This window comes from Marmota flaviventris, chromosome 13 (assembly GCF_047511675.1).
Source record: "Marmota flaviventris isolate mMarFla1 chromosome 13, mMarFla1.hap1, whole genome shotgun sequence".
Lineage (NCBI taxonomy): Eukaryota > Metazoa > Chordata > Mammalia > Rodentia > Sciuridae > Marmota > Marmota flaviventris.
Genome location: NC_092510.1, coordinates 93,038,026 through 93,064,981, shown reverse-complemented (window position 1 = coordinate 93,064,981; position 26,956 = coordinate 93,038,026). Strand labels below are relative to the sequence as shown.

At 35.2% G+C, this 26,956-nt stretch overlaps 1 protein-coding gene and 1 non-coding gene across 8 annotated transcripts in view; both read left to right on the top strand.

Moving 5' to 3' along the window:
* Rc3h2 (ring finger and CCCH-type domains 2) overlaps nt 1-26,956 on the top strand; it is a 56,211-nt gene that overhangs the window by 14,268 nt on the left and 14,987 nt on the right. For 6 of the 7 annotated variants that reach the window (XM_071600915.1, XM_071600914.1, XM_071600912.1 and 3 more), the window contains 6 exons: nt 6,055-6,230; nt 9,870-10,070; nt 11,062-11,194; nt 11,308-11,426; nt 12,741-12,853; nt 22,437-22,745. In XM_071600915.1, coding sequence (XP_071457016.1) covers nt 6,055-6,230; nt 9,870-10,070; nt 11,062-11,194; nt 11,308-11,426; nt 12,741-12,853; nt 22,437-22,745 — 1,051 coding nt within the window. The remainder of the gene's footprint in view (nt 1-6,054; nt 6,231-9,869; nt 10,071-11,061; nt 11,195-11,307; nt 11,427-12,740; nt 12,854-22,436; nt 22,746-26,956) is intronic. The other variant, XM_071600917.1, reaches the window with a different exon arrangement.
* Nucleotides 10,870-10,980, top strand: LOC114100852 (small nucleolar RNA SNORD90). The gene has a single exon (XR_003584152.1). It is a non-coding gene; the product is annotated as a small nucleolar RNA SNORD90 (small nucleolar RNA).

Genomic DNA, 26,956 nt, shown 5'->3' with positions numbered 1-26,956 from the left:
AAAGTTTGACAGTGTATTCTGTTGACCAAGATGTGGGGAAACACTTTTATCCAGTACTGGTGGGAATGCAGCAAATGGTATAAACTTAAAGACAAAAATTTGGCAACATTAAGCAAAATCACCTTTATGTTTACTCTTCAGCTCAGCCATCCCATTTAAGGAGTCAATCCAAAGATACAGCAAAAATACAAAACACATAAAGTTATAAAGCACTATTTGTAAAAGCAGACATCTAGAAGTAACCTGAACATCTATAATAAGGTTCTGACTCAGTACCACTGTGGTTTATCTTTCTAGTGCAGTGCTATGCAGCTGTTGAGAGCAGTGAGGAAGGGCATGATCTCCAGATATATTTTTAAGTTAAAAAAATAAAAGCAAGGTGCAGAATAGTGTAGTATTCTATGTAAGAAAAAGAGGGAGACAGAATCTTTACCTACTTTATTCATTTAAATCCTTCAAAAGAAACATTGGCAGGAAAAATAAAAATAACAAAATTTTGTGGAAGAAAAAAAGGTAAGAAAGGAACAGAGAATGCTGATTACCTTTTTTTGAATTTAGGAACCACATAAGTGTCTTATAAAGGTTTTAAATAAAATTTTTAAAAATTTAAAAGCGAAGCCCGACATGGTGGTGCACACCTGTAATCCCAGCAGCTTGGGCGGCTGAAACAGGATTGTGAGTTCAAAGCCACCTGTAGCAACAGCTAGGCACTAAGCAACTCAGTGAGACCCTTTCTCAAAATAAAATACAGAACAGGACTGGGGATGTGGCTCAGTGGTTGAGTGCCCCTGAGTTCAATCTCTGGTACCCGCACCCCCAAAATTTAAAAGTGATTAAAACAAAATAATATCTAAAAATATAGTTAAGGGGTTGGAGATAGATGTAGCTTAGTAGAGTGCTTACCTCGCTAGCATGCACAAGACCCTGAGTTTGATCCTCAGTGCTATAAAAATTTAATAAGGCTAAAATTTATGAAGGTAAATGCATATCCATATAGGAATAAATTATTTTAGGTGACTTTAGAACATAATATTTTGATTTCTTTATCCCTAGTGGGATGTATAAATCCTAAATTATATTCAGTGGGCCTGTTGTTCATAATTCTGGTGGTGTTATTTTGAAACTAATAAGACACGGTTGTATATAAATCAATTACATTATTATGTTAATGCCATCAGAAATCAATATTTTCAGCATTTAAAAATGATACGACTATGAAATCAGTGAAATTTAAGTAAAAACCCTGTAGTCTTAAATTAGAATTGGCAGAATTTACTCAGATTTACTTGTTTTTCTCTTCTAAAAATTATTAATATCCTTGTCTGTCTGCTGAAAAGATTTAGAAGCAATTAATAATTAAAGCACCAAAATTGTAAGCTTGAGTAATATCAGTTCCCCCTAAAAAGAGGCAGGACTCTGAATAAATGTCTTATTCCAGTTGTAAGATGGGAAAGTAAAAGATAAACCTGGAAAATCTTGTGCTAGAAAGCAAAAAAGGTATCAGAAACTTATAGAATCTTGTTAAAAAGTCATAGACTTGAACTTGAAGAAGCTTACATTGGACATAAATGGACAATTTAGACATAAAAATGAGTGATGACGATAATGGGTTGAGTTCCTAATTGTAGTAAGAAAATATTAAGTGGTCATCTTTGGCAGTTGCTAGAGCAGTAACATAATATTCTGAAAATTGAAAGAACAAGAGTTAGAAAGAAGCTGAGCATTTTTTTTCCTGCCTTTCTTATGCAGACTATTTTAGGGATAACTCTTCTATGTTGAGGGAAGTGTCTTTTTTTAGCAGAATTCCAACTAATAAATTTAGAAGAAAAATTATAAAATTAGAAAAACCACAATTTTGCACCTCTAAATTAATTAATGGGCTTAGTCAAGGATTATTAGGGTTTGAATTTTTGTTTTTGTTTTCCTTTTTGTGGTACTGTGGAATGAATCTATGGCCTTGTGAATGCTATGCAAGCATTCTACCGTTGAGCTACATCACCAGCATTAAAATCATTGGATGAAATGTTACTGGGGAAATTTACAATAGGTGGATAGGGTCTGAACCCACTGATCAATTCAACATTGCCAAGTGTGGTAGCACATGTCTGTAATCCCAATAACTCAAGCAGGGCTTGGGGATTGTTAAGGCAAGAGGATTCCAAGTTCAAGGACAGCCTCAGCAATTTAGTAAGAATCTGTCTCAAAAAGAACTAGAGATTTAGCTCAGTGGTAATGTACTCCAGATTCAATCCCAGCCCCCTGCAAAAAATTTTTTTCTTTTTGCTAAAAGCAAGACAGCTAGGCTTTCTGCATATCTGTCTCTTCATGTAATATATGTGTGGTTGGCCAAAAACAAAAAAAGAAAAAGACCTAAATCTGAATTTAATTAAGCTTTTGGTTTACCTGAAATGAGGGAGGTAGAGGAACATATTTAAAAATACTATAAGCACAATGAAACTAATATAGAATAAAGAAATTTTTTTTCTTCCAGTACTGAGGATTGAACCCAGTAAGTAGTACTTTACCACTGAGCCATATCCCTAGTCCTTTTTATTTTGAGACAGGAAGATCTTGCCAAGTTGCCCAGGCTGACTTCAACTGATCCCCTTGCTTCAGCCTTCTGAGTCGCTGAGATTACAGGTGTTCCAACACTGTGCTGATCTAAGAAAATTCTTTAGAAAAAGTGTTTCTTCAACAATAAATGAACTTTTCTTTGAAAAGGAGGATAAAGGTGGCAAGGCAATGATATAGGTTTTGTTTTGTTTCATTTTGTTTTTAAAGCCTAAAGACATATCAACTGAAAAGAATTGTATGGATTTATTTGGATACTTAAACCAACTGTAATAAGACATTTTGAGACAATGGGAAAAATAGAACATGGATTGAATATTAATTATATCAAGGAAATGTGTTAATTTTGTTAGGTGTGACAGTTGTCTTATTAATATTTTTAGAAGCCTTACTTATTAGAAATACAAAATGTATTTAAAAGTAAAATAATAAGTTATCTGGAACTTTCTTCCAAACACTCCAGCCAGAACAAACTGGAAAAGAAAGAATTAGTTGAAACTTGAAAACAACTGGATGGATATTGTTAGCTCTACTTTTGTGTATGTTTAAAGTTTTCCATAATACAAAGTTAAATTTAAAAATATTTTTAAATTCATATTTTATATAACTTGTATATTTCATTATGTTTACTTATCTTAACCTAAGAAGCACCAGATTAAATATCAGATTTTTATTCTGTAACTCAACAACAAAAAGCCCAACTTAAAAGTAGATAAAAGACTGAACCTCCAAAGAGACACAAATAACCAAGAGACATATGAGCATCTTTAGTTACTAGGGAAATACAAGTCAAAATTGTAATGACACATAGGGGGCATAACTCAGTGGTAAAGCAGTTGCCTAGCATTCATGAGTCATAAACTTTGTTTGGTCCCCAGCACTGCAAAAATAAAGAAATCACAATAGGGTACCACTTTGCACCTATTTAGGTAGCCACAATTTTAGAAGATAGAAAATAACAATTGTTGATGAGGACATGTAAACTGCACTGCTGTGGGGAAACCAATTTGGGAGTTCCCCTAAAGTTAAACATGACCCAACAGATTCATTCATAGGTATATACCCAAAAGGATAGAAAATAGGTCCTCAAATATATTTGGACACAAATGTTTATAGTGGTATTATTTTTAATAGTTAAAAGGTAGATACAGTCCAGTTGTTAGGTGATAAATAAACAAAATGAGATATATACATAAATAGAATATTATTCAGCCATAAAAAAAAGATTGAAGTATTACTGATGCATGCTGCATGTGGGAAATACTATAGTATTTCACTATAAGTGAAAGAGACCTGACAACCAGTTAAATAGTTGCCAGGGATCTATGGAACAGAGGGTATGAGAAGTGACTGCTTAATGACTATGGGATTTCCTTTGGAGTAATGAAAATTCTTAGAACTTGATAGAGTTGATAGCTATACAACATTATGAATGTATTAAATGTCACCTCCAAATTATACATTTGTTGTGTGTGTGCATGAGTGCTACATTCTCAGCCCTGTACATTTTTGAATGGGTAATTTTATGTGAATTTTACCTTAAGGTTTTTTTGTTTTGTTTTGTTTTTAAGTCTTTGTTTCAAGCTCTAGTTTAGCTACTAACTAATTGTTTCATTAGTTTAGTCACTTAACTTCTGTAGGTCTGAATAGCCTCACCTTGGAAAATGGAGTTTGATTTTGACTGTAGATTCTCAGCTCTAAAGTTTTGGATTTTTTAATTGATAACCATGTACTTTTAAATTTCAATTTTGAATATTTTTTTTTTTTTTTTTTTTTTTTTTTGGTACCAGGGATTGAACCCAGGGGCACTTAACCACTGAGCCACATTCCAGCTCTTTTTATTTATTTATTTTTTTTTTTTGAGAAAGGGTCTTGCTAAGTTGCTTAGGTCCTCCATAAGTTGCTGAGACTGTCTTTGTACTTGTAATCCTCCTGCCTCAGCCTCCCAAGTTGCTGGAATTACAGGTGTGCACTGCCGCTCCCGGCTCAATTTTGAAATAATTTTAAATTTATTGAAACATTGCAAAAATAATGCAGAAAATTTCCTGAATGCTCTTTTTTTTTTTTTTAAATGCTATTTGTTTTGTTTTTGTTGTAGATGGACACAATACCTTTGTTTTATTTATTTATTTTTATGTTGTGCTGAAGATCAAACCCAGTGCCTCACACATGCCAGGGGAGCGCTCTACCACTGAGCCACAACCCCAGCCCTCCTGAATGCTCTTTACCCACATTGACCAAAATTTTTTTAAAAACAAGGATATTCTGTATGTAATAGCAATATGTTTATCACATTCAAAAACTTTTACTTTGATACAGTACAATTTATAGTTCATATTCCAATTTTTTCAATTATTCCAAAAATGTCTTTTTTATAGCATTTATTTTCTTCTAGTGTAAGATCTAGTTCATACTCAATGTATTTGTCATTTATCTTTTAGTTTTCTTTAATCTGGAACCACTTCTCAACCTGTATCTTCCATGATGTTTATGTTGAGGAACACATGCCATTTACTTTACAAATTTTTTGGGGTGGAGTGTGTACTGGGGATTGAACCCAGGTGCATTTTACCACTGAACTGTATCCCCAGCCCCGCTCTCCCCTCCCCTCCCCTCCCCTCCCCTCTCTTCCCCTCTCTTCCCCTCCCCTCCCCTCTCTTTCCCCCTCCTCCTCCCAAGCTTTTTCTAAATTTTGAGACAGGGTCTCACATTGGTTAGGACCTCACTAAATTGCTCTAGCCTGCCTCAAACTTGGGATCCCCAGCATCAGCCTCCAAAGTCGCTGGGATTGCAGGCATGTGCCACTGCACACGGTGTTAGAATATTTCTTAATCTAGGTTTGCCTCATGCTCCCTCATGATTTGATTCAGGATACACTATATATCCCTGGTTTTAAAACAGTATAAATACCCTCTTCGGGTATTGCATCCAGAGACTAATCATTTATAAATTTTTTACAGAGTAGTTTCTGACAGGCAGAATAACATTCTCATGCATATGCCACCTGTATGTTCTTTGCATGTTTTTTTTTAAATTTTTATTCTTTTTTAATTTTTTGTTGTTGTTGTTGTAAATGGACACAGTGCCTTTATTTATTTATTTTTATGTGGTACTGAGCATTGAACCCAGTGCCTCATGCATGATAGGCAAGTGCTCTACCACTGAACCACAACCCCAGCCCCATCTTTACATGTTATTATCGGTAGTTCTAAGTATTTTATGAATTACTTTTTCACCTTAACATTATCATTATCTAATTGATTATTGTATACCTGCAAATGATAATTTTGAGTTCTTTTGACTGGTGTTCTGATTGTTTATTAGTAGGAAATATGTTTTCTTTTGCATGCTTATTTTTAAAATAAACTGTATTCATCTATACGTGATATCCTTTCTTTGTGCTAATTAAATACCGATTGTGGGAATGGACCACCATAAACTAATAGGATAATGAACATTTAATGTTCCTTTAATAATTTCTAGCTATGCAAGAAGAGGCCTTGAAGCTGGTGTTGCTGGCATTAGAAGATGGTTCTGCTCTCTCCAGGAAAGTTCTGGTACTTTTTGTTGTGCAAAGACTAGAACCAAGATTTCCTCAGGCATCAAAAACAAGTATTGGTCATGTTGTGCAACTACTGTATCGAGCTTCTTGTTTTAAGGTAAGCATTGAGGAACTATGTAAAGAATTCGTACTTCTATGTGAGTCAGAGGCTTTCTAGAATTTGTATTACCCAATCTGGTAGCAGAATGCTTAAAAAAGTTGAGAAAAATTTTTTTTCCTTCTACATTGATTGCATCTGTGATACCAAATACGGTTTCAGTTACGCAGAGTAGAACAGAGGATAATTTGGTGAACTTTTTTTTTTTTTTTTTGTAGTTGTAGTTGGATAGCATGCCTTTATTTTGTTTATTTTTATATGGTGCTGAGGATTGAACCCAGGGCCTCACGCGTGCAAGGCAAGTACTCTGCCACTGAGCTACAGCCCCAGCCCCTAATTTGGTGAATTTTTTACTCTAAATTAGGGGGAAAAAAACTTAAAGTGGAAGAAAGAAGCCTAATTTATTTACATTTTTCATCTTAAAAGGGAGTCAGTAACTATATTAAAAACTTCTTTTTTTATATATACTTCATTTTATGTAATATTAAAGTCTTTAATATGGAAATCCTAAGGATGACAAGAAAATGAAAAATTGAGGGGACTGCCTTATTTTGCATTCTTTGTGGATTTTGTTTGGTAGAAAGGGCAAGATGTTTTAAAAATGTTTCATTGTTTAACAGGCTGGTAGATAGTGAAAGGTGTTCAGAAAGGTAGAAAGCAGGTATCCCCTTAAAATTTATCTGTATTACAGGAGTGTAATATTTTGAGAAAGGTCTAGGACTTAGAAATAGACCCTGGGCCTCTGTGAAAATAAGGCATCTAATTTGAAACCAAAGCCTGTTTAGGTTATTTTGCTCTTTTTAAATTCCCAAGAACAAAAATTGTACAGACAGAAAAGGATTTCCTTAGCAGACTGTTCAATTTTAGATAACAGATAATTGATGATAGAAATGCATTCAAATGGATTCATTTAACTCTAATAATGAGGTTTGGACTCTTACATGCATGACAGTTGTAATGTTTGATTTCATGTCCCTAGGGAAATGAAATCAATCTCTGATTCCTTAAATATATAAGTTATTGGCTAAGCAGCCAAATTACAGAGATCATTTGCCCTTCTGAAATGACTAGGTTTTCACACTATGTATCACTGATACAATGTTTTTCTTCATAGGTATCATATTGATTTGTGCTTTATGATTGGCATATATCTATAACTGCTCCTGATAAGTGATACTTGAATAACACTAGTTTAGAAAGTTGTTTCAATTTTATGTTCTCATTTCATCCTTATTGCCACATGGTTTAAAATGTTAAAGTGCAGTGATTGTATGAATAAAAGGATATCATGTTGACTTACTGCCAGAAGGCCTTACTTGGTGAAATTTACTTTTAACAGATTCATCATTGACCAAGGTCTGTTATTCATCTTCATACTCTAGAGACCTAAATTTTGTGGGCTCATACAGTACATTTGTCTTCAGGATGATGATCATCTAACGAAGATCACATACATCAAGAGCTTTATTAATTTGTAATGAGAAATGCAGTTCTTGAATGCTATGAATTCTCACATTGGTAGATATTTTCTTGTAAAAAGTATCAAACCTTTGTTTGCTGAACATGGAATGAGAACAAGGGAAATTAATGATGCTAAGTTTTAGTCTGGTAGTTCTTTTTTTTTAATATTTATTTTTTCGTTGTAGTTGGACACAATCTTTATTTTACTTATTTATTTTATGTGGTGCTGAGAATTGAACCCAAGGCCCTGCACGTGCTAGGCGAGTGCTCTACCGCTGAGCCACAATCCCAGCCCCTAGTCCGGTATTTCCTAATTGAAGGTACATATTAGAATCACATGTGGAGCTTTTGAAAATATTCATTCCTGAGCTTTGTCCCCAGGAATTCTAATTGAGTTTATCTTAAGTTGGACTTAAGATTTCAAAAATACTTTTTAATTGTGTAGTCTTTGAATCCAGGGATTCTGATTCAGTAGATCTGAGATTCTGTCTTTCAAAGCTTCACAGATGATTTTGATACATGTTAGCACTTCAATAGGACCAGGTTCTGCTCACTACCTATGTCTGACTTCTGTACTTCTTATGCTGTCCCTGGTACACACTGTATCATACATGGTGCTTAGATGAGCGAGACCAACCTCTAGATCTTTAACTTTGTTTTTTCTGTTATTTAAGTTGATAATTCCTCCTTTTGTTTCCTCATTGCTTCTTTAGGTAGGTTATGATAGAACATAGATTTTTGTTACTTCCTAGGTACACTCATATTCTGCTTTTTCTTAAATACCTGAGATTGTATTAATTAAAATTCTAAATTTCCCAAACTCTTCTCTAATGTATTTATGGATTCCCAAAGAGAATTGTGATCTTATTATGACCTGATTACCTCATTCATGTTCTTGGTGGCCTGTCACTATTGTCCAATGTGCCAACAACAGCAGTAAAACACCCACAGAGGTGGTCTGGGGTTGTTTTGTTGTTGTTTGTTTTGTTTTTTGTTTCGTTTTTGATACTTGGGATCACATTTGAGGCTCTTTATCCCTGAGCTACAGTTGTTTAGACTGGCCTTGAACTTGAACTCTTCCTGCCTCAGCCCAGTGTTCAGCATAGGACTATTTTCTTCTACCAATAGGGAACCTAAATTTTGAGTAATTTGAATGATTTATCCAGTCTGTTTCAGAACCTGAACTAGTCTTGTGTGTTCTGAATTCTAACCAAGTTTTGGTTATCATTACTGGTTAGTAGTTTTAATGGTTTATCTGAAGTTTTAGTGGTTCAGGAGTAAGTACATATCATTTATTGTGGAAATTATCCATCCATATACCTACACATTTATGTTATTAGACAATTTCACTAGTTCGTGTGAAACTCTTTGAAAACTAACTCTTGTATACCCATTGACTATTGACTGAGTTTCTTCTGGTTTTTTGTTTTATTTTGTTTTTTTCTTAAGTACATGCCAGGCTGGTACTCTACCACTGAGCTATACCCCAGCCCTCATTGGCTGGATTTCTTGCTTATCTGTATCTATTTCTGTTACTACCAAAGTTATATTTCTTAAAACATGAATCTGATCATATCACTCTTTTTCTTAAGAGTTCTTATTGACTTTTCATACCCTTTAGAATAATATCCAAATTTCTTAACACAGTATACAAGGCCATCTGATTTTTCTCTGGTCTGTATCTTAGCTTTAACTATGTCCTTCACTCTTTCATGTTTCTGTTTTATCACTGCTGCTCTTTTGAGAATTCTATTTCTCATTTTTCTTTGCCTTGAAAACTCCTGTTCATTCTCCAAGATGTAGTTCATGTAGTCTTTAGCTGGAAGAAGGCTTTTGCAGAGATCACTTTCCTCCCCTTAACAATCACATTTAATTGCCTTTCTTCTGTGTTGCCATAGAGCTTTATAATAGCATTCTTCCTATAATTTTCTGTTTACAAGTGTCTCTTCCCTGCCAATTGCTGAACTCATTGAAAAGAAGGACTGTATATTTAGTTACACAAATAAATTTGTCCCAAAAAGGAATGTGGTGTGAACATTATCTTAACTTTTATCTACTTTGTGTGGTGTCTCTTAATGTAGTATGGACTCTTTTACTCCCCCAAAAAAGTGAATTAAGTGGTTGAGGGTAAAAGAGCAGATGAGTTTTAATGAGTTCTATTTTTTGCTTTTCTATTAGGTTACTAAAAGAGATGAAGACTCTTCCCTGATGCAGCTAAAGGAGGAATTCCGGAGTTATGAGGCACTACGCAGAGAACATGATGCCCAAATTGTTCATATTGCTATGGAAGCAGGACTTCGTATTTCACCTGAACAGTGGTCCTCACTTTTATATGGTGACTTGGCTCATAAATCACACATGCAATCTATCATTGACAAGGTTTGTAAAATTAGAGATGCTAATTTTATAACATTATTGTTACACAGAAGAGTATTAGAATACAGATGCTCCCCTGCTCGTGTCCTGGTAAACCCATCTGAGTTGAAAATGCATTTAATATACCTAACTTAATGAACATCATCATAGAATAAACAGTTAAACAAAGTATCAATTATTTATCCTCAATGATCATATAGCCTCACTGCCAATGCCCAGCATTATTAGAGAATATCATACTGCTTTATCACTAGCCAGGGGAATGGTCAAATATGGAATTGAAATACATTTTTACTGAATATGTGTTTCTTACACACCATTGTAAAGTTGAAAAATCATGAGTCAAACCATTATAAGTCTTAAGACTATCTCTGTTTTAAAGGGACTAAAGAGACAAACAGTGGAGATTTCCATGTTTTTAAATATCAGACTGTTCCAAACTAATTTTTTTTAAATATTATTTTTTTAACCTTCAAAATAAATTAGGGGCAGCTGAATATAGTGGTGTATACCTTTAATCCCAGTGACTCAAAAAGCTGAAACAGGAGGATTGCAAGTTCAAAGCCAGGCTCAGCAATTTACAGAGGCCCTGAGCAACTGAGTGAGACCCTGTCTCAAAGTAAAAAAATAAAAAGGCTGGGAATGTGGCTCGGTGATTAGTGCCACTTAATGGTAATAAATAAAAAAATAGACTAGGAAATGTATTAGGGAAACAAACATAGGATGCCAGTATAAAAGCAGCTAGGCTTACAAGGTCTCAAGTGTATCTGTATTCTGACCCCAGAGAGCTAATACAGCTTATGAATATGTTTTCTAAGTGTCTAATGATGAGTTTCATAGGGCAGATTCTGAGATGAAAATTTACTTCATCATTGATACTCCTACTATGAAATCTGAAGACACTTGAAAACCTGTTAAGTAACTGAGACATTAAAAATGTTAGAATATATTATGTGTCAAAGAGTAAAAACCATTCTTTTTTTCTATTTGTTAGCTGCAGTCTCCAGAATCATTTGCAAAGAGTGTTCAGGAATTGACAATTGTTTTGCAACGAACCGGTGACCCAGCTAACTTGAATAGACTAAGGCCTCATTTAGAGCTTCTTGCAAACATAGACCCTAATCCAGGTATGTGAAAAAATGCTCGAGTGTTTGTACTGTGTCTACCTTTGAGGTAAATAACACGAGAATTACTGCTAACACATTCTCCCCATCCCCCATCCCCTTGATGCTTATTTTAGATGCTGTTTCGCCTACCTGGGAGCAGCTAGAAAATGCAATGGTAGCTGTTAAAACAGTGGTTCATGGCCTTGTGGACTTCATACAGAATTATAGCAGAAAAGGCCATGAGACACCTCAAGTATGTATATTTATTGCACTTCTGGCTACTCTTATCTCTAGCTCAGTTTCATCATGAACTTCTTAACCTGTTTGGTTAATGGACTCTTCCTGTGACTCTTCTCTTATAACTTCTTTTTTGTTTATTCATTTGTTTTTGTGATGCTAGGGATCAAATCCAAAGACCTTGTGCATGCAAAGCAAGTGCTTTGCCACTAAGGTACATCCCCATCCATCTCATGTTTTTATTATCTCTTGTTTTTTTGTTTTTGGGAGAACTCAGTTTTAAATGTACTTGATAAGTACATAGCACAGCAAGAGTGTAGAGGTTATCTTTGATATGAGTTCACTGAAAACAGAATGGTTTTGACCCAAGTATAGCTTATTGATTCCCTCCAAAGATTTTGTTCAGTTCTTTTCTACAGTTGGAAGATATCACTTTTTTCTCCATTGCTATCTCTCGAATGAATTTCCATTTGAATTTATAAGATATTATCTTCAATGTACTGTAGAGAAAGTTAAATTATAATCATTATTTTGATAATAACTTCCATTTGTTAAGTTAATGTGGGCCAGTCCCTCTGTATAATATTTTACGTATGTTATTTCTAATCCTCACAGCTACCTACAAGGTAATTTCTTTTCCTAAGCTGAAATTTAAAGAGGTTAAAGAACATCTAAGGTGATGATGTCAGTAAGTGACAACTTGGATTAAACCTATCCCAGAGTCTGTTATCTTTCGCTCTTCTATCCTTATTTGATTAGAAGATATTATATTCAAATATCAACTGAATAATATTGTTCAGATGGTAAAATAAGAATGACCTCTTCTGAGACTTTGATGCAAATTATAGCATCTATGATGCTATAATTTTATAGTCTTCCTCATTATTTGTGTAAACTTAAACAGCTTAAGCCTAAGAATAAAATTGTACCTCCAAGTTTACAACTGGTAATTTTTCACTTTCAGGGAAATGGTATTCTGCCTTTCCTGGGAAAGCTTAAGTGGACAAAGCTTATGACTTTTTTTAAAAGGCTTTTTAAAATTATTTAATATTGGTATCACAGTTTTAATATAGCAATAAGCTAGTGAGAAAAATCTTTCTATCCATGGATATTGCATTGTATTGAACCATTTCAGATGATCTTCAGAAAGAATGTCTAAAATGCTAACTCAGGGTTATGTCACATATGGAATGGTAGTTGTTTCAGCACAAGAATTACTTGTCTAATGTGATAAAGAATTAAGTGTATGATTATAAAGTTCTGAAGTTCCAAGAGTGAATAACAACTGGAATCATCATTTTTCACACATTGAATGTCTTCTTTTTTATAGCCTCAGCCAAATAGCAAGTACAAGACTAGTATGTGCCGAGATTTGCGACAGCAAGGGGGGTGTCCACGAGGAACAAATTGTACATTTGCCCATTCTCAGGAAGAGCTTGAAAAGTAAGTTTTGAGAATTCTCTTTCATATGGGTTTAATTTTTTATCATTATAATGACAGTATCATTCATAGTCTTCAACTTTGTAGTGTTCCAAAGAAAAAAGTTCACACAGCAGAATGTGGTTGTATGCACCTGTAATCCCAGCTACTCAGGAGGCTGAGGCAAGTTCAGGCAGGACCAGCCTGGGCAATTTAGCAAGACTCTGTCTCAAAGTCAGATTTTAAAAAAGGACTGTTGATGTAGTTCAGTGGTGTAGAGTACACCTGGATTTAATCCCCAGTACTACCAAGGGAAAAAACTAACATTTTAAGTGCTCTAGAATGCAAAATAACCTCTTCTTTTTAACTATAAGATGATTAATCTAGGCTCAAAAGCAATATGATAAGTGACTTCAAGTCTTATTTAAGGATCATATTTTGAGACCATTTTATAGCTGGGAATCTGTATTTCTTCTAACTGTATAGACTGAAAATACCCCTATTGCCTTTATTTGAACTTTTTGAGTTCAGTTGAGCAGAACAGAAAAATCTCACAAAAATGGTAAAGCGGGTACATTTTCTTTTTCTGGCTTTAGGTCTTTTTAACTTTTTTCCCGCCTGTGCTGTCTTCTCTCTTCTCCTAGGGATAATTTCTTTTTCTATGTCTGTTTACTCCATACAAAAAAGTAATAGATATAAGCTATGATACATACATCCAGTTAGCAAAAACTTTCATCATTTAAACCTAACTAAAATTTTGATCTCATCCTTTCAATTAAACAACTGGCACATGTATCAACTCTTAAGTGGACATCTCCATTTTGTTTTTAGACACTTTACACTTAAATTGAGTTCATTTTTTCCTCCGATACCTCCTTTTCCTTCCATTCTTCTCTCCCCTTGTGTATCCTGTCAAGCACTTATACATGCCATGTTGTAGGAACCATTGTCAGCTGTCTTTCCTTCATATTTTTCAGCTTAGTCATTCCCTATACTCTGCCAATTCCACTTCCTATATATCCCTCAACTGTGTTCTTCTTTACATCCTTATAGTCCATCCTATCATTCCCTTAATCCATAAGTTGCATCTACCATTGCACACCTCCTCTCCCATTGTTTCCCACAAAACAGAAATCTTCTAAAAGTATAGATTACTCATATTATTCCTCTGCAGCTATCTGTGATAGTTTCTCATTGCCTTACAGATAAAGATATAAAGTCTGGGTTGTGGCCTTGAATGCCCTGCATCATGTAACTTGTGCTAGCCTTTCTGATCTCGTCTTGCAACACTCTGTAATTATACTCTGTACTCAAGCTGCACTTAACTTTTGTCAGTTCCTGAAATATACCATGTTCCTTCACACCTTGGGTTTTTTTGTTGTTGTTGTTGTTTTTTAAATAATGCCAGTCCTTCCAGCCTTGCCTTTGGGTCTTTTCCTTTGATCTGATTATCCTTCATGTTTTCAGGGGGATCTCTTTACTACTCCATAAGAACCAGGTTATTTTTGTCATATTTTTCACAATTACAATTAATTAATGGTCTGTTTTAGTGATTGATAAACTTTTCTGTAAATTCCAAATAGTAAATATTTTTGGCTTTGAGGGCCATATAATTTTTTATTTTCCAGGAGGCTAATGCTGAGGATTGAACCCAGGGGTGTTTGGCCTCTGAGCTACATCCCCAGCATTTTGTTTTTTATTTTGAGAAAAGGTCTCACTGAGTTTCTCAGGCTGGTCTTGAACTTGGCAATAAGTCCTCCTGCCTTTGTTCTGAGTAGCTGAGATTGCAAACATGTGCCACTGTACCCAGCAGAGCCATGCAACTTCTGTTAGAACCATTCAACTATGAATTGCAAGAAAAAAGCCTCCATATACAATATGTAAAATTGGCATGGTGGCACATACCTGTAATTCCAGCTACTTGAGAGGCTGAGGCAGGAGGATCATGAGTTTGAGGCCAGCTTGGGTTAACTTAGCAAGATCCTGTTTCAAAATAGAAAGGGCTAGAAACATAGATTCATGGTAGAGCAGCCCTGGGTTCAATTTCCAGTACCTCAATTTAACCTAATTTAATTTAATTAGAAAAAATAAAAAGCATGGTTATAAGCCTTATTTATAAAAACAAGCAATTTTGGCCCACATGCTATAATTATCCAACCTTTAATCTATTCATTGAGTCTTTGCTTACCTTACTTAACTAAGTGTAAGCTCCATGGACTATATGTTGTTTTTTGTTGTCTCCTTTCCTCCCTGGCTATCACTGAGCCCTGCACTTAATGAGCTCTCCAGTAGCAGTGGCATGATAGAGAAAATTATGTGTGTGTGCAAAAAGCAAAAACATGCTTCTCTTGATTTTGTCCCCCCTCACTTTAAAGAGCCAAAGATGCTGCAGGAGTCCTAAAGAAAAAAAAGAAGCTGTATGCACCCAGTCTAACTCTGTATAGAGAATTTCACATTGATAATTTTTAAGATTCTGGGAGATAAAATTCAGTTTATCCATATCTGAAATAAAGCATTTTAGCTCAAATAGAAAGATCTTGAGAGGACCTTGCTTAGTCCTAAAACGTCAGAGAGGAAACTCATTTCATTGTCATTCCACCCTCAAGCAGTGCCCCATCTGAAAAAAGATCTGGGGGTATAGCTCAGTGTTAAGTACCCTAGTGGTTAATTAGTTTTTTAGTAACATTTCTCTATGTCTCATCTTGTCTTTTCTGTTTCTACCAAGATTTTCTTTCTAAAAGATGTGTCATTTTTATCTTCTACTTTAAATTCTTAGTTTATTCCTCAGTACATCACAGAATTTGGTCCATCCTGACTTTCAAGCTTTGCCTTTTAGAAATAGATAGATACAGATATAGATTGTTTTTTGGATTTTACTTTTTTGTGGGGGAGGGGTGTTGTTTTGCAGTGCTAGGATTGAACCCAGGGCTCAAACATGGTAGGTACATAATGGATAATTTTTTAAAGGTGCATCCAGTTAATTACTGCTGACTACCATATGATTTCTTTCACTGTTCAGTCTTCCACATGTTGTTCCCTCTGTATTGTGTGCTTTTCTGTCTTTTCTTTCTGGAGAACTGTTTCTTATCATATTTAGGTATCATCTTCCCTCCACAGACTTCCCTAACTTACCTAGGCAATATTGGTTGTTCTCTTTACTGTGCTGCTATAGCATTTGTCTTACTGGTTTCATACTTCTATAACAGAATGCTATAGACTGGATATTTGGTGGTTTTCATGCCTCAATACCTCCCCTCTCTTTTCCCTCCTTTCTGTACTCTACTGGTCTCCCTTCTATTTTCATGAGACTGCCCCCCACACACTTTTTTTTTTTTTTCTCTAGCTTCCATATATGAGAGAAAACATAGGACCCTTGACTTTCAAGGAGTTTGATTTATTTTGCTTAACATAATGCCCTTGAGTTTCATGTATTTTCCTGCAAAAGACATAATTTCGTTCCTATGACCAACTAAAACTCCATTGTGTATATATAACACATTTTCTTTATCCATTCATCTGTTGATAGACACCTGCACTAGTTCTAACTCCATTGTGTATATATAACACATTTTCTTTATTTATTCATCTGTTGACAGACACTTATACTAGTTCTAAATTTGACTGTTGTTAAGTTGTACTGCATGAGTAAGCATATGTTGCTGTAGTATGCTGATTTTAATTCTTTTGGATAAATACCACTGAATTGTAGACCTGGGTCATATTGTGGTTCCATTCTATTCTTTTGAGGAACCTCCATGGTGGTTGTGCTAATTTACAGTCCACCGAGAGTATACAAGTGTTCCTTATCCCCCATACCCTTGCCAGCATTTATTTTTATTTTTTTCTTGATGGCTACCATTTTAAATGGAGTGAGATGAAATCTTAGTATAGTTTTGATGTGCATTTCCCTGATTGCTAAAAATGTTGAACATTTTGTAGATATTTGTTGGCTATTGTTATTTTTTTTTCTTTTGAAAAATGTCTGTTTAGTTCATTTGCCCATTTATTGACTCGGTTTTTTGTTTGTTTTGGTGTTTAAGTTCTTTGTGTTCTTTTTGTATTCTAGTTATTAATCCTTTGTCAGAAGAGTACATGGCAAAGATTTTTCTCATTCTGTGGACTTATTTTTCATGTTTTTAATTGTTTCCTTTGTTGTGCAGAAGCTTTTAAATTTGATGCTGTCATATCTTGGTATTATTTCCTGAGCTTTAAGTGTCCTATTGAGGAAGTTGTTGCCTGTGCCTGTGTGTTGGAATGTTGACCCTATGTTTCTTCGAGCATTTGCTAAGTTTTTGGTCTAATTCCTAGGTCTTTGATCCACTTTGAGTATACTTTTGTGCAGGATGAGAGATAAGGGTCTAGTCTCACTCATCTATATATAATTAGCCAATTTTTTCAGCACCATTTGTTTAAAAGGCTACCTTTTGAGGGTTGGGAGGCAGAGGCAAGAGGATCTCAAGTTCAAAGCCAGCCTCAGCAATTTAGCTAGATACTAAGCAACTCAGTGAGATTCTGTCTCTAAAGAAAATACAAAAATTGGGCTGGTGATATGGCTTCGTGGTTGAGTGCCCCTGAATTCAATCCCCAGTACCAAAAACAACAACAACCCAAAACGGCTATCTTTTCTCCATAAGTTTTTGCTACCTTTGTCAACGATAAAATGACTGTATCTATGTGGATTTGTCTCTGTTGTTCCCTTAATTTATGTGACTGTTTGTTTCATGCTGGTACTGTGTAGTTTATTACTATAGCTCTGTAGTACAATTTAAAGTTCGGTATTGTGATGCCTCCAGCATTTTTCTTATTTGTTTGTTTGCTTAGAATTGCTTTGGATATTCTGAGTCTTTTATCTTTCCATATGAATGGACTATTTTTTCTAGTTCTGTGAATAATGTCATTGGTACCTTGATGGATATTACATTGAATCTATAGATTGGTTTTGGTGATATGGCCATTTTAACAATATTAATTCTGCCTATCTAAGAACATAGGTCTTTCCCTCTTTCAGTGTCTTCTATAGTTTTTTTCTTCAGTGTTCTATTATTTTTATAGACTGGATAATTTATATAAACATAAATTTATTTGGCTCACTGTTCTAGAGGCTGGGAAGTCTTTAAGATTAAGGGGACACGTCTGTTACGGGTCTCTCGCATCATCCCATGGTGGAAGGCAAAAGGAGATTGAACTTGCTGATTTATCGGGTTTTATCAGGAAACCACTCCTGTGGTATTGACTTTAACTTTTCTTTACTTTTTTTTTTTAATGATACCAGGGATTGAACTGAGGGGAGTTTAACCACTGAGCCACATCATCCCCAGTCTTTTTTGAGACAGGGTTTCAGCAAATTGCCCAAGGCCTTCCTAAGTTGCAGAGGCTAGCCTTGAACTTGGGATCCTCCTGCCTTAGCTACTGGGATTACAGTAGTGCTCTACCATGCCCAGAAGCATGAATCCATTCTTAAGGGCAGAGACCTTATGACATAATCATCTCTTAAAGGTCCCTCCTCTCAACATTGTTGCATTGGGGATTAAGTTACCAACACATGAACTTTGACAGGCATGTTCAAACCATAGCAACACTCCATATGTAGTAATTATAACTAGTTTTTATAAAATGTCTGTATTGCAAGTGTTACTTACCTGTGTGCTTCATTTATCTTCATTTATCTATATTTCCTGAATCTACCAGATATCTGCATAAACTCAAAATGTTTATGTCAAAAATAAAATAATCTACAGTTCCTATTTCTTATTTCCAGACAGCTTCACACTCTCTACTGCTTTTAAAACAAATAGGAGTCACACAAAGGATTAGAGAATGAGGCGGTGTTGCTGTATCATCTTGATTTAAAAAATTTACGTTGCTAATCTCACAGATTTTTGAAAAGTCCTTTTATCTTAGTTCACATAAGACACCAAAAGCTTAACAAATATATTCGACTTAATTTTACCCTTGCTTGCTTTCTCTACTGCATACCCCTCTAACCATATAAAATGTAAATGCCCAACAATCCCTCTTTAGAATAAATATTTAAGTGGATATGTTTTATTAAAAGTATATTAGAAATCTATTCCCAAGAATTGTTGCAATTCTGAAAAGTGTCAAAAATCTGGAATCACCTAACTCATTTAAAAAGGTTGTTATGGCCTTGGTACTGTATGAAGTGCTTCTAAGTGGGGAAACAGGAACAGTAACATGTAAATAATACATTTCAGCAGTTTGGTGAGCTACAGCAAAGACTATGGATTTTATTCTGATTGCAGCAGGAAGCCATTATAGGATTTTATTCAAATCGAATGATGAGATTTTAATTTTGTCTAAGAAATGTCACTCTGGCTGGGCGAGATGGTACATGCCTATAATCTCAGCAGCTTAGGAGGCTGAGGCAGGAGGATCGCGAGTTCAAAGCCAGCCTCAGCAACAGTGAGGTACTAAGCAACTCAGTGAGACCCTGTCTCTAAATAAAATACAAAATAGGACTGAGGATGTGGCTGAATGGTTTTGTGCCCTTAGTTCAATCCCTGGTACCAAAAAAAAAGAAAGAAAGAGATGTCACTCTGATGTCTATATGGATGGAGACCAGTTAAACTTCTGCAGTGGGCCAGGTGCAAGACTGATAGCATAATCCTAGGACTATAGTATTGGAATTGATGAAAAGTATTCATATTTGAGATATATATTGGAAATAGAGCTTACAAAATGGACAGATTGAATGTGGATTATAAAGAAAAATGTTTGTATTCTGCATTATTGAGTGATACTGAGATGTGAAATGCTTTGAGACAGAAAATCAGTAGTTCTTTTGGTCATACAAAGTTTGAAGCTTACTCCACATTAATGCAAGAAGTATTTATTGAGCATTTAGTATGCGTGAGACACTATATTATGTGCTAAAGATGGAGAGGTGCATAAGAAAGGCAAAATCCTTGTCCTCACAGGGCTTACGTTGATGTAGAAGGGACTAATATAAAACAAAAAAATAGAAAGCATACTGTCTTTGATTGGTGCTAAGAAGAAAATTATACAAGAGGAAAGAATGATTGAATGGGAGATGGTTTAGAATGACATTTAAGTAGACATTGTAATGAAATAAATAGAAAGATAGTTACAGAATTGAAGTCTATGAGGAGACAAATCGTCTTGAGACACATAAGTGAGGCACAAGTGGAAAGATTTGCTTTAGGAACAGGAACTCTATGTCCCTTTCTTAGAAAGAGTGCTTGATTATAGATACAGGAAGGTTAGTAGAATTGGTTATAGTAAGATAATTCTCAATTCATCTCTTTCCTTTGTTAGGAGGGATACAATATCACATACAATATATAATATCACTCTGGAGGGTGGAATGGAAAAGGTTGTTACATGTAGAAAAGTAGATTTAGTAAATAAATGTATTAATGATTTGCTTGGCCATTTTAAATAGTTCATAATTTTGAACTAGAATCTATAAAGCATATTGCACCTTTTTTCTCCACCAACATTTAACTGCTCTGCTTGGGAACAGGCAAGAGAGGAATTAATGGTAGATATTGGATTCTAAGATGGGAGTACTTCTAAGTACTTGAGGGGACTTATGGATGATTTAAAAATAGGAAGCAGTTGGGTTTCTCAAGTATGAACTGCAAATTCTGTTTCACCCTTTAGCTGCCCAGATGCTAGAAGTTCATTATGAACCCTGACTCCTCACTCAGTTTTCCACACTTGGTTAAGTTTTGACTTCTCCTAATTCCTGTTTTTTGAGAATTCACATACAAAACTTTTATTTTTTGCTTGCTTAACCACCTTATGAATATCTGAAATTGTCATTTGAGTATGGCTAGCAAGGCACAATTGAGCATTTTGTATAAGAAATTGGAAGAGAAGAATAAGCAGCCTTCAGAAAGTGTTGGAAAGCACAGGGGTTTCTGATCTCTTCATGCCATCAAATTGCCTTTGAAATATAGGTCTGCTCATGTTCCTCCTCCTCTAAGAAGTAATCATTGGTTCCCTCAGTGTTTACGCAATGACATATAAATTGGCCATCACCAGTCTTCTTATAGTACTGGGATTAAACTCAGATGTGCTTTTTTTTTTTTTTAAACATTCCCACCCTACCCCTATCCCCTTTTGGTGGGGACAGGGACTCCTTAAGTTTCTAAGGATCTCACTAAATTAATGAAGCTGGCTTTGAACCCCCTTCATTCCCAAGTCGCTGGGATTACAGGCATGCGCCATTGTACCTTGTTTTTATTGTGTTTCATCTTTTTTTGTTTTGTTTTGTTATAAACTTCATGTGCCTATTATTCAACCTTCAGCCAGCCTGTTCTGGGAGCCCTTGTCTTTTATTAAGCTTCATCTTCCCTATCAGTGTATGTATATGGTGAGACAGAAAGAGAAAGGATTGAATAATGAAGCTGTTGATAGATCTTGAAGGACTAAAAGGGAAACTATTATGAAAGCATTGCTTGTCACTAAAACTATATTAAATTACTATGTTTATGCATAATATTAATATCACATTTAGACATAATGATGACCCCAAATGTATGTAGACTTTTTTTCATTCATGTAAAACTTAATTTCTCACCACTTAAAAATATTGGAGAGAGCTGGGCATAGTGGTGCACACCTGTAATCCCAGCAGCTCAGGAGACTGAGGCAGGAGGATCGCGAAGCCAGCCTCAGCAAAAGTGAGGCACTAAGCAACTCAGTGAGACCCTATCTGTAAATAAAATAGGGCTGGGGATGTGGCTCAGTGGTCAAATGCCCCTGAGTTCAATCCCCCCTAAAAAAGAATGAGTTTTGGGCTAGGCACAGTAACATATGCCTGTAATCCCTGCAGCTTGATGGGAGACTGAGGCAGGAGGATCTCAAGTTCAAAGCTAGCCTCAGCAACTTAGCAAAGTCCTAAGCAACTCAGTGAGACTCTGTCTCTCTAAATAAGATAAAAAGGGCTGGGGATGTAGCTTTTTTGTTAAGCACCCTGGGTTTAATCCCTGGTAACAAACCCCTCCACCCCAACCCCTGCTAAAAAATTGAGTTTTGTGGCTGCGTTTGGTGTTAGCTGCAATCCCAGTGACTCAGGAGTCTGAGGCAAGAGGATCACAAGTTTGGAACCAGACTGTGCAATTTAGTGAGACTTTTGTTTTTTGAGACAGGGTCTTGCTAAATTGCCAAGGCTGGCCTCAAACTTCAGATCCTCCTGACTTAGCCTCCCAAATAACTGAAGGATGCTTTCAATTCTTGTATATCTTTCCTCTTCATTCTGTGTTTCCCAATCAAATTTGGTGCTGGTTCTTGTTGGTTTTACATATTTTACTTTATATTTCAATTATATAAGATCTTCAAGCATATTCTTTCCACTCAATAAAAATTGTTCTCTGAATACATGTGTACCTTGGTTGCTATATTACTTTTGTGTCTATGTATACATGTACATTATAGACATATGTAAATAGTATCTATATTTTCATGTGTCATTTGTAACAGTACATTTGGTATAGACTATTTGATATTTAGCTAAAGAAACTTTTCAAAACTGTTTTCTTTTTTAAACATATTTCCCATTGCCTTTTTCTTCCTTAGAATAAGTTTTAGAACGATATTCACCAATGTTGTTTTTAAACAGGTATCGATTAAGGAACAAAAAGATCAATGCGACTGTAAGAACGTTTCCTCTTCTAAATAAAGTTGGTGTAAACAACACTGTCACAACCACAGCCGGAAATGTCATTTCTGTCATAGGAAGTACTGAAACAACCGGGAAAATTGTTCCAAGTACAAATGGAATATCAAATGCAGAAAACAGTGTTTCCCAGCTAATCCCACGTAGTACTGACAGTACTTTAAGAGCTCTGGAGTCTGTGAAGAAAGTGGGGAAGGTTGGCACTAATGGTCAGAATGCTGCTGGGCCCTCTGCAGAGTCTGTAACTGAAAAGTAGGTATTAGGTAAAAGGCTTAATAAGACTTCTTTATCCTTTTTAGAAATGCCTGAGTACTTTTTTTTTTAATCCCGAAGAATAGCAGTTAATTAGAGTTTTTATATAGAATGAAAAATTTACGTTTTAATCATGGCTGTACAATTGAATAGCTCTGTAAACTTGGAAAGTCACTTCAACTCTGAGTTTTGTTTCCTCAACTATACACTAAAGGAGGTTGGACCAGAATTGGGTTTTTCATACCATATTTCCTTGAACTTCAGGAATGATGCCATAGAGGTGCCAGAAAGGAACTAAGTAGAAACCTAAACAGGTAAGAGGCTCAGCCTCTAGCCCTATTTAAATCAAAGCACTTCTACTTCATACTTTACAATGATGCATAGCAATAAAGAAAGAGGGGAATCTTTGTAGCAAAACTCTTTGGGCTCACATTATAGTTCACTGTTTCTCAACTTTAATCTTTCTTCCTTAGTTTACCCATTCATAAAATTAGAATACCTGTTTGATGGACTGGGGTGGAACATATGCCCGGCATTTACTAGGCCCTGGGCTCAATTCCCAGCTATATACATACACGCACGCACAAACACACATCACCCACACACATTATAAAAGAACACCTAACTTCATATATTAGTTATGAGAATTAGATGAGTTTACTGCATTGTGTACTTTAAACTGAATCTTATGGTTAGTAAGCACTCAATGAACATCTGCCTCATTATTATTATTTTTACCAGCATTGTTGTTGTTGGGTGTCAGCATGAGATTGATTTAGCAAAAGGTTTTGTTGCCATAATAAAAATGTTTTAAGCCAGGTGCAGTGGTGCACAAGTTCCAGGCCACTCTCGACAATTTAATTAGACCCTTTCTCAAGGTAAAAATTAAAAGGATTGCAGATGTATCCCCTGGATTCAGTCCCACATATGAGAGAGAGAGAGAGAGAGAAAAGAAGTGTTAGGTCTGGGTGGTGTGTTGCTCAGTGGTAGAGCACTTTCCTAGACCCTGGGTTCAAACCCCAGTACAACAAAGAAAAAAACTTTTAAAACTGCAGATGATTTGAAAAGTTATTTCTAATTCTAAAATCTCATACTTTGGTATTCTTTTGAGGTTTCAAATCTGAGTTAAAGTATTTTCAGATTTTTTGCCCATAAAGTCTGTCAGCATCTATTACATGAGTACTATACTGTGCTGTGCACACAGTAAACTGCTGCTCACTTCATGTAACAAAGGGTAAATAGGTAAAAAGTAATAATTCTCTACTTTTGCATATGATAAGGAAATTGTTTGTTAAAGGACCCTTATTATCTTCACTGAGATATCTTACAAAAATATGTATCAAAAATATTGTCTAGTAAATATTATCTGTATACTTATTGTGCATTCCATTTTTAGCACAGTTGGAAATACCTGAGACATAAGATATCTCTGCCTTTAAGGGATTTATGATGCTGTTGTTGTAGAGACAGCATTTACACAAATGAAGCACACTGGAGGGGGATTAAAGGTTAGGAAATTTTATATTGCTGGGAGAAACATGGGAGCAGATTTTAGACAAACAATAAAATGGGTTAAGTTATATGGAATGCTGAGGAGACCAGCCTTTTAGAAATAAAAGTTTATATTAGGAATTGGTGTAAAATAGGATTAGATAGCTAGATTGATGTTGGATTATGAGGTCCTTATGTTGCATATGTTTGGGAAATTGACTTTTAAAGGGCTTTGGCAAGGTTAAAGTAAAACATTTTATATCCATACAGTGGAATATCGTTTATCAAGAAGAAGTACTATTGTGTGTTATAGAATGGGTGAATCCACATTTTGCCAAGTGAAAGAAGTTGGATATAAGACACCACTTACAATTTCATTTATGTGAAATGTCCTAAACAGGCAAATCCATAGAAACAGAAAATAGATTAATGGTGGCTGTGGACATAGGGTAGTGTTGGAATGGGGACTTGAATGTTAATGTGTCAAGTTTCTCTAGAGAATGATGAAAATATTTCAGAATTAAATAGTAGTGATAGTTGGAAAATCTTGGGAATGTTCCAGAAGCCAATGAATTGCACACCTCAAAGGGTGAATTATAGATCAATTTTTAGTTTATTTTTCTTTGTGATACTTTACCACTGAGCTATCTCCCTGGCCCCTATATCTCAATTTTTTAAAAAGTACATTAACAGTGAAAAAGCTGCTGATAATAAATAAATATAAGTAAATAAATCCCTTATTTTTCCTTCAGTTATTATGGGTCACCTAATAAGTGCTAAATACCAGGCCAGCTGGTGTAGCTAATGAAAATGAGCTGTGGATATACTCTTGCCTCCAGAGGTCTTCCAGTGTAGTCTGGGAGATGGACATGTAAATAGATATCATATAATATAATCTGAAAAGTTCTGCAATGAAATTTGTATTCCAGTTGTTATTGGAACACAGGAAAAAGGATAACTAATTCTTTTTTTTTTTTTTACTTGTAAAATGCACTTTGATACATCATATATAGATGGAGAATAATTTCTCATTCTTCTGGTTGTACATGATGTAGAATCCCACTGGTCAATAGGGTAATAATGTCTGTCTGATTCATTCTACTATCTTTCCTACCCCCATACATCCTCCCCTCCCTTCACTTCCCTCCACCTAAGGATAACTAATTCTACAGGGAGATATTGTGGAAGACTTTTAGAGGTAAAGTGACAACACCTGAACTAGTTCTAAAAGTATGCATAGCAAGGCAGGAAGATCTTTGTGGATAGAGGAAGCAACACAAGCAAAAACATGGAGTTACAAGGGGAATTGTTTGGAAGGAAAACCTAGAATCCTGGAAATCATCTAGGATAAAACTAATTACCACTTATAATTTCATTTATGTGAAATGAAACTAATCATCTATCTCCCTGACTAGTATGTAGCTGAAGATTAATTAGCTTTGTCCTGAAGTCTGGATTTTGGGGATAGCTTGCATGCTTTTCTGAGATTACATTTAACTTTTCATGAATTTTTATGATAAATCTTATTTGCCATTTCAAAGTACTAATTCAGATTTTTAGTATATAACATTTTGACATGGAACGACCAGATTATCTATGTAGAACACTTAGTATAGTGCCTAAAATGTATTCAGTGACTGTTCTGTAAATGTTGTTGTTATTATTAAAAGGAAATTCTAATCATTTTCCTATTGCTTGTGTTTAACTTAAAGAATAAACAAAACCCTAAAATATCTTTAAACTCCAAGCCAAGATATTTGTATTTACTGTTTTACCCACATTTCCTTATTTATTTTCTACCTTTTTTTTTTTTTTTTTTTTTTTTAAATAGTGCTAGGGACTGAACCCAGGGCCTTACCACTGAGCTATTACCCCCAGCTCTATTTCTACTTTTTTTTTTTTTTTTGGTACCTGGGATTGAACCCAGGAGCGATTAACCACTGAGCCACATCCCAAGCCCTTTTTTATATTTTATTTAGAGACATAATCTTTCTGAGTTGGTTAGAACTTCGCCAAGTTGCTGAGGCTGGTTTTGAACTTGCAGTCTTTCTGCCTTGACCTCCCCAGCTGCTGAGACGGCAGGCATGTGTCATCATACCCATCCTATTTTCTACACTTTAAGATATAATTATACATAGAAATAAACATCTGCTAGGCTAATCTACCATGCTAGGCTTAAAGACAGTCTATACACTTTGTTGTTTATATTCAAGCATTAAAGGGACTTTTCTAGTTTAAGGGGAAATCCTCTTAAATCTGATTGGGAGCCAATATTCTGAATTCCTTCATAATAACAAGATCATTTTCTTGAGTCACCACATATTTAAAAATAGCTTTGTTGAAGTTTGACTTCTTAAAGGGTATCAAGCTATGATAAGATGGTCTCAGCTGATTACTTGGTACTCAATCCAGAAAATTCTGTTTTGTTTAAAACAAGGTAAAAGGCTTGAGTATTTTGCATCAGTTTAATGAGTTATCTCATTGGCATTTCATTCATTCAGCAGATGCTTACTGAGTATCTACTGTGTGCCAGGAGTTATTTTATCTGTCCAACTAGTGTTTACTACCTCTTAGGAACTGTTCTAGGTACCAGGGATATGAGGGTTAACAAAACAGACAAATAATTCTCTTATATTACATTTCAGCTAATCTAATTCTTAATAGAGAACAACTCTTGCTTACTATGTCTGCCTTATTTGTCCCAAAGAATTCTACTGGTT